The 8,572-nt window shown below is 50.3% G+C and overlaps 1 protein-coding gene across 1 annotated transcript; it reads left to right on the top strand.

Annotated features, from left to right (window-relative positions):
• Positions 1 to 6,437: 6,437 nt before the first annotated feature.
• Positions 6,438 to 6,798, top strand: LOC137208048 (uncharacterized protein C20orf203). The gene is given in 4 exon segments (XM_067708501.1): positions 6,438 to 6,512; positions 6,514 to 6,555; positions 6,557 to 6,688; positions 6,691 to 6,798. Coding segments are annotated over 4 exon segments (357 nt in total).
• Positions 6,799 to 8,572: the final 1,774 nt, after the last annotated feature.

Genomic DNA, 8,572 nt, shown 5'->3' with positions numbered 1-8,572 from the left:
TTATTATGCGGTTTTTGCTGGTGGTAGCAAAGCCAGCCAGGGTGAGAAGCTGCCCCCCGCCTCACCCCTGCCTCGCCTGCCCTCCGCCTGGGCTTCTCGTTCTCGGCCCAGGATAGGAGACTTGGACAGATGGGAGCAGAGTGACCTCCATCGAGCTCGCCAGGTCAAACTGCGTTCCCAGCATCTTTGGAGCACGAGGCCAGCGGGACGGCTGTGCAGCAGCTGCCGCCAGCAGCCCGAAGGGGGCCGAGTCTCCCGGCTGGGCCTTGGGGTCTTGGCTAGGCCTGGGCACTGAGCAGGCAATGAACCCTGGTCTTCTCCTGCACAGATCCCTGTGCCATCTCCCAGCTGCTCCAAGGCCATCACAATCTACCTTTCTGCTCACACGATGCCAGAGCTCCAAGGGTATGCCCAAGACACAGCAAAGAGCTTTATTTTTTTCTGGTTGTGAAAGTAATTCTTGTTCACTGCAGAAAAAAATAGAAAATTAGAAAAATACAAATTAAGAGCACCCCAAATTTCAAACTTCCAAGTGTTTTTCTGTGTATACACATATAGATATAGACTGTTTTGGAGAATGGAATCCTTTGATACTTGCTTTTAAAAAAATTGGAATGAGTATACTTTATTTTTAAAATCTTTTTATTGTAAAATATGACATATACAGAAAGACCACGTAAAATGATTGCTCAGCTCGACATATTATAAGGCAAACACCCTTGGACCCACTGCCCAGGTGAAGAACTCTGCCAGCCCCCCCCCAGAAGCCGTCAGTGTGCCCCATCTTAGTCACACTCCCTACCTCCCCACAAAAGTTTCCATTATCTGGATTTTTAAGATAATCACTTTCTGGCTCGTTATCACTCAAGTGTGCATCCCTAGATGCTATAATTTTGTCTTTTAAAAAAACCTCTCTTTTATGTCCCTCTAATCCACAGGTTTATTTTTGTAACTTGTTTTAAAAAAAAAACCCAAAAAACAAAAAAACTTGGCAGTGTCTCTTGGACCTTGTCCATGTGATTCTCATTTTTAAAGAGTCCATTGTTCCGTCCCAGGGATGAATATAACCGACTCATTCCCCTACTGATGGACACTTAGGTTATTCTCACACTTTTGCCATTACATACAATACTGTGATGGAAAGCTTTATGCATATGTTTTCATGTACTTGAATGATTCCTAGAAGGAATTTCTAGAAGTGGAGTCTCGGGTCCAAAGAACAGGCTCTTTTTTGAGAAATGATCCACATACCATATAATTCACCCATTTAAAGCATACAATTCATTGTTTTCTCGTATATTCTGAGTTGTGCAACCATCACCACAATCAATTTTAGAATATTTTCATCATCCCATAAAGAACCCCAAGCCCATTTTCCCCAATCCTCTCTTCCAGCCCTAGGCAACCACTGCTATAAAGGACTGTCTTCTTCTCCTTTTTTTTTTTTTTTCTTTGTTTGTTTTGGTCATGCCATGCGGTTTGTGGGATCTTAATTCCCCGACCAGGGATTGAACCCGAGCCCTCAGCACTGAAAGCACAGAGTCCTAACCACTGGACTGCCAGGGAATTCCCTATAAAAGACAATCTTGGGACTTCCTCGGTGGAGCAGTGGTTAAGAATCCACCTGCCAATGCAGGGGACATGGGTTCAAGCCCTGGTCCGGGAAGATCCCACATACCATGGAGCAAGTAAGCCCGTGAGCGTCAACTATTGAGCCTGTGCTCTAGAGCCTGCGAGCCACAACTACTGAAGCCCGTGCACCTAGAGCCTGTGCCCTGCAGCAAGAGAAGCCACCGCAATGAGAAGCCTGCACACCGCAACGAAGAGTAGACCCCGCTCGCTGCAACTAGAGAAAGCCCATGCGTAGCAATGAAGACCCAACGCAGCCATAAAAAAATAAATAAATATATATTTTTTTTAAAAAAAGGGCTATCTTCTTTCTGTCTCTATGGATTTGTTTATTCTGGACATTTCATATAAATGAAGTCAAACAGTGTGTGACTTTTGTGACTGACTTTCCATTAGCTTAATGTTTTCAAGATTTATCCATGTCATAGCATGCCTCAGTACTTTATTCCTTTTTATTGCTGAATAATATTCGATTGCATGATTAAACCACACTTTGTTTATCTATTCATCAGTCTGTGGACATTTGGGTTGTTTCTGCTTTTAGCTTTTATGAATGTGAACGTTCATGTAAGTTTTTGTGCAAATGTATGTTTTCATTTCTCTTTGATATGTATCTCCTAGGCATGGGATTGCTGGGTCATATGCTAATTCTGTTTAACCTTTTGAGGAACTGCCAGACGGTTTTCCAAAGTGGCTGCATCATTTTAAATTCCTACCAGTAGTGTGTGGGGGTTCTGATTTCTCCACATCCTTGTCAACACTTGTTATTATCTGTTGTTGTTGTTTTTTTAATAGGAAACCTAGTGGTTGCGAAGTGGTATCTTGTGGGTTTAATTGGCATTTCCCTGATGGCTAATGATATTCAGCATCTTTCATGAGCTTATGGGCCATTTGTATATCTTCTTTGGATCAGTGTCTACTTAGATCATTTGCCCATTTTTAAATTAGTGTATTTGTCTTTTATTATTGAGTTGTAAGAGTTCTTTATATAATCTGGTTACAATTCCTTATCAAATATATGAATTGCAAATATTTTCTCCCATTCTATGGGTTGTTTTTTTTTACTTTCTTAATGATGTTCTTTGCAGCACAAAAGGTTTTGATTTTCATGATGTCCAATTTATCTATTTTTTTTTGTAAATTTTTATTTATTTATTTATTGGCTATGTGGGGTCTACGTTGTTCCGCGTGGGCTTTCTCTAGTTGTGGCGAGCAGGGGCCACTCTTCATTTTCGTGTGCGGGCTTCTCATTGTGGTGGCTTCTTTTGTTGCGGAGCACGGGCTCTAGGTGTATGGACTTCAGTAATTGTGGCACGTGGACTCAGTAGTTGTGGCTCACAAGCTCTAGAGCACAGGCTTAGTAGTTGTGGCACATGGACTTAGTTGCTCCGCGGCATGTGGGATCTTCCCGGACCAGGGCTCGAACCCGTGTCCCCTGCATTGGCAGGCGGATTCTTAACCACTGCGCCACCAGGGAAGTCCAGGTTTTTTCTTTTGTTGCTGTGCTTTTGGTGTCATATTTAAGGAACTGTTGCCTAATCCTAGGGCGTGAATATTTATGCCTGTGTTTTCTTCTAACAGTTTCATAGTTTTAACTTTTACATTTGGGTCTAAGATTCATTTTGAGTGAATTTTTGTGTGGGGTGTGAGGAAGGTGTCCAGCTTCCTTCTTTTGCATGTGGGTAACCAGTTGTCCCAGTACCATTTGTTGAAAAGACTGTCCTTTCCCCATTGAATTATGTTGGAACTTTTGTTGAAAATCAATTAACTGTAAATGTGAGGCTTTATTTATTTATTTATTTGGCTGCGTTGGGTCTTCGTTGCTGCGTGTGTGCTTTTTCTCTAGTTGCGGCGAGCGGAGGCTACTCTTCATTGTGGTGCGTGGGCTTCTCATTGCGGTGGCTTCTCATTGCGGTGGCTTCTCTTGTTGCAGAGTACGGGCTCTCGGCGTGCGGGCTTCAGTAGTTGTGGCACGTAGGCTCAGTAGTTGTGGCTCACGGGCTCTAGAGTGCAGGCTCAGTAGTTGTGGCGCATGGGTTTAGTTGCTCCACAGCATGTGGGATCTTCCCGGACCAGGGCTCGAACCCATGTCCCCTGCATTGGCAGGCGGATTCTTAACCATTGTGCCACCAGGGAAGCCCTTAATTACGTTTTTGAAGTGTTCATTGCAAATGCATAGAGATGCAATTGATTTTTGTATATTCAGCTTGTATCCCACAACCTTGTAGGAATCGTTTATTAGTTCTAATATTTTTTGGTGGATTCTTCAGAATTTTGTATATACATTAGTCATCTACAAATAGTTTTACTTCTTCCTTTGCAATCTGGTTGCCTTTCTTTTCTTGCCTTAGTGCCCTGGCTGGAACCTCCAGTACAATGTTGGACAGAAATGGTGAGAGTGTACGTTCTTCTCTTGTTCTTGATCTCAGGGGGAAAGCACCCAGTCTTTCACCATTAAATGCAATACTCACTGTAGCAAGGCTCATTTTAGGATTTTCTGGAAGGTTGGCTTGTTACAGCCTCACTACTAGTGTGTATGAATGGGACCCCAGTCTCCTTGCCAACACAATGGCCCCGGGTTTAGAGGTGAGGACCCTAAGGCCAGGGAAGGGAAGTGTTGCCTGCCTCATGACACAGCTGCTCAGCCGCCTTCCATCCAGCTGTCCACAGTTACCGGGGAGTCAGCCTCCTGGACACTCAACCTTCCCTCCCCTAGTAGGGATGCCTTGAGACCCACCAAGGGCAGCCACGGCTACAGAGGGAGGCCTGGGTTCTGTTCTTGGCTTGACCACTAAATTGTTGTATGATCCTGGGAATGTTGCTCCATTCCCCCTTCCCTGGGCCTCAGTGTTTCCATCTTTGCAGTGGGAGAGGTGGTCCACTCTAACGTCCTCCAGCTCTGACCACTCACCCTTAAACCCTCAGCTGCTTCTGCCACTGCCCGGAAGGACCACCAGAGGGCGCCCCAGACCAGCATTTGGCCCAGCTCTGGTGCAGGGGGCCCTAGGGAGGCTGAGAGGCAGGGCGTGTTTTCCAGGAGCCACTAGCTTTGCTTACACAGACTTCCTGGTGGCTAGACCTACTCAAGCCATCTCCCCATTCCTATGAGCACTGATCTCTGAGAAGGGAGGATGGAGACATCACCCCCAAGGCCAGTGACCTTGCACTCATCCCTGTCTGCTTTGGGTTGGCTGCATAAGGCCCAGGCGCCCCAGTGTCAGGGCCAACAGCCTTGAGTTTCTCAGCCTCAAAAGGTTTCCACTGTCACTAGGCCTCTTACGGCTGAGGCACCCTTCCCCCACCATGTTACCCAGCAGTACAAAGCCCCTATCCTGGACAGTGCCTGGCTGCCTAGAAGGGACACGTCACAGCCCATTTTGCATATGGATGGATTCACGATGGGGGCCCTGGACTGCGTAGTCTTGGAAACCACAACATCCAGGACCCCCAGATACCTCACGTGACAGACCCCAGAACCACAGAAATAGGCACCACAGACCTCAGGGACCACCCTGCACTTCCCAGAGCAGAGTATCTCACCTCCTTTCTGAAGGATTCTCCTGGGAGCACCAGAGGGGCTCTATCAGGCCCTCTGAGACTCCCCTAATGCTGATTTCACCCTCCAAACAGAAGCAGAACCTTTGCTTTGCAAATCAAGCCCCAAGACAAAGCAGCATCTCCCAGCCTGTTCCCCGGAGGGATGCCGCAGCCCCCGCCCGCCCGGATGCCTGCAACTTGCCTTGCATTCCATTACTTGTGTATGTTTTTTCTCTCCCCTTCCAGACTGGGCCCCCTTGAAGGCAGAGTGACTCTCCCATGCTCCTCACTTCCCTCTGTGGCAGCTGGTTCAGGACTGGACATCCAGTAGGAGCTCAGCAGATGTCACCACGGGAGTCCCTATCCCATCCTGTCCTCCCACTCAAGGACTGGGGCTGCCTCTGCCCCTCACTTAGCTGTGTGGCTTTGGGCCACTTGCTGAGCCTCTCTGAGCTTCCACTCTGTTTTCTTCTTTGCTGCTCGCCTTCCCTCAGAAGATTGCCAGGGTCAGAGAGAGTGTGAGAGCCCTGGAGTGAAGGGTGACATGCTCTCCGCATGTCACGGGCGGTTGTCCTCAGAGCACAGGGCTGCACGCGGAGGTCACATGGATGAGAGGCAGGCGCCAGGCCACACCCTCCCGAGTGCCCCAGTTTTCAAATAACAATGGCAGACATTTCCTGGGCCTGTTCCATGGGCCAGACACTGTGCTAAGTATCTCACCCAGATTCTCTCTCTTGATCCCCTCTGTGACCCTTCGAGTAGGCAGCGTGACCATCCCCAGCTTTGCAGACAGGGAAACTGAGGCAGGCAGCAATTAGCTACGTTGCCTGAGGTCACACACTTGGCCAGTGCTGGGTCTGGGACTTGGACCCTGGTGTCTGGCCTCTGGAGCCCGTGCTCTTAGCTACTGAGTCTGCTCGCCGAAGCCGACACGGGGCAGGGATAGGCAGCCCTGGGGTCTTTCTGTCCACTCTATAGGAATCCTCAGGGGTCAGAGATCATTTGTTCTGACCTTCCTGTTTCGGGACTGGAGCACTGAGGCCAGAAAGGAGAGCCTCCCTCAGTCTCTCTCACACACCAGGGCATCTGGGGGCAAAGCAGGACCCTGGCAGAAACTGGGTGACGCCTAAGCCCATGAGTCTCAGAATCTATGATTCTAAAAATTATCCTGGGGCCTCGTTCCCAACAGCCAGCCTCTTGTGGTTGGACTCGTTTGCCCAACTTTGGGGTCTTGGCGGGGGGTGATGGGGAGTACTCAAAGGCTCAGAATGATGCCCACCCACCAGCCAGACGCCGGGCACCAACAGGCTCCCTCTCCCCAAGGCCCAGCCCCTTATCAGGAAAGGGATTTGGGTTGGTGGGGAGGGGGAAGTCCGAGGCCGCTGGCTCCGGCAAGGTGGGTAGGAGAGATAGGGAAGTGGGGAGGGGGCCACGGGGGTCCTGCTGGGAGGGCCAGAGGCCGGAAGGGATGCCCAGAGCCAGCGTGGGGGCGTGGGGTTTGCCAAGCGCTGTCCTTGCTGGCCCGGCCCTGCGACATGGTTCCAGGGCTGCTTCTGCCTTCCATCCTTGCCGGCACATTTAATTAGCAAGCAGCAGCCTCTCCCTGATTCATCACAGTCACTGTTTAATTAGCCGCACACAAGGCGCCCCTACCCCCCAGCTCTGGGTTGAGCAGCCTGCCTCTCTCACAGAGGCTGCCACCACCTCATGGTGTCCCCTGTCACCCCCCCCCCATACTTATTCTGCTCCCCAGAATGGGGGATGGGGCGGGCACGCCTGGCTGAAACCTCAAGGAGATTCTGGGCACCGAGGCTTGTATTGAAGGCATCCAGCAAACATTATTAGGGCCTCGAGCCTGCGCCAGGCTGGCGCTGGGCGGAACCCAGGCTGGACGGGGGTGGCCGCCTCAGTCCTGTGCGCCTGCTGGGGCCGGCTTTTCCCTTTGGGAGGTGTTGCTCCCACCCCACATCCGGAAAGGGACGGCCATTTCTTCCTGTTCCTCCCTGTCCCAGAGCCCAGCAGGCTCCCCCGAGAAGGCTGCATCTTCCGGGATGGAGAGGGTCCATCCTCCAACCCCACCTCCCCCAGGCGCAGATCCTGGAGGCCCAGGCCACGGGCAAAGGGCAGTGGTGGGGGAGTCTCAGCTGCGCTCTGCGTCTGCAAGGGCCCTGGGGGTCGGGGGCCCACGAGTGAGCCCACAGGCTGTGGCTGAACCGGGCACTCTGTTTCCTTGAAGCAGGGCGGGGCTGGGAGCCCTGGGAGCGACACCCCACACCCTTCCTGCAGAGCGGGGGCAGCTGCCGCCTCGGGGCAGCCAGCTGGAGGCAGGAGGCTCAGGTTCCAGCCCAGCCCTGCTCTCTGGTCCATCTGTGGCTTCAGGCAAATCAGCCACACTGGGGCCTCAGCATCCTGGCCGGCCGCACAAGTGTGCCGACCCCAGCTCCGACGTGGACTAAGGACGTGGAAGGATGGGCATTTATTCCGGTTCCTGAGGGAAGGACCAGAGCCTGTCTGCCCTGGTGCTCTCCATCTGTGTGGTCACCAAGCTGCACTGGCCTCAGTTTCCCCACAAGTAGCCGCTACCTCGTGGGTTGTCGTGAGGATTAAATGATTTACCATGTTTAGTGCACGCAGGACAGAGGGAGTCCTCAGTCATCATTGGCCGTTTTTGCCATTATTTCCCTTCTTTTTATCCATCAATATTTATTGCCAGGTATGAGGGAGTTGGTGGTGAGTGAGTGAGGTGACCTCCCTGCTTTCAGTTTTCCTTCCAGTGGGGGAAGCAGCTGAAAACAAGTAATAAATAAAGGAAAAGTACAATTTCACATGAATTAAGCCTGCAGTTTAGTTAATGGTAATATATCAGTGTTAATTTCTTAGTTTTGACAGATGTACCACTGTTAGGTAATGGACTGAGGTTAGGAAGACTGAGTGAAGGATATACAGGAACCCTTTGTACTATCTTTGCAACTTTTCTGTGAATTTAAAATTATTCCCTAAAAATAGTTTATTCAAAATATACAATTTGGAAAAAAAAGAAAAAGAACAAAAAGGGGAATTCCCTGGCAGTCCAGTGGGTAGGACTCCATGCTTTCACTGCAGGGGGCCTTGGTTCAATTCCTGGTTGGGGAACTAAGATCCTGCAAGCTGCGCGGGAGATGCAGCCAAAAAAAAGAAACAAAAAATACAATTTGGGGTAATGGTAAGTACCAGGAAGAAGATCAACGGGGGCGGGGGGGGGGGCGCAGAGAGATAAGGGAGGGGGGGCCATTTTAGAGAGGGTGATCCTCTCAGAGGAGGTAGCATTGGGAGAAACTGAGTGGTGGGAAGATCAGGGGAAGATGGGCCAGGAGGAGGGAACAGTAGGTGCAAAGGCCTGGAGGCAGGAATTGGCTTGGGAGGTCTG

The sequence above is a fragment of the Pseudorca crassidens genome, chromosome 15 (assembly GCF_039906515.1).
Source record: "Pseudorca crassidens isolate mPseCra1 chromosome 15, mPseCra1.hap1, whole genome shotgun sequence".
Classification (NCBI taxonomy): Eukaryota; Metazoa; Chordata; class Mammalia; order Artiodactyla; family Delphinidae; genus Pseudorca; species Pseudorca crassidens.
This window is presented reverse-complemented; position numbering and strand designations above follow the sequence as displayed.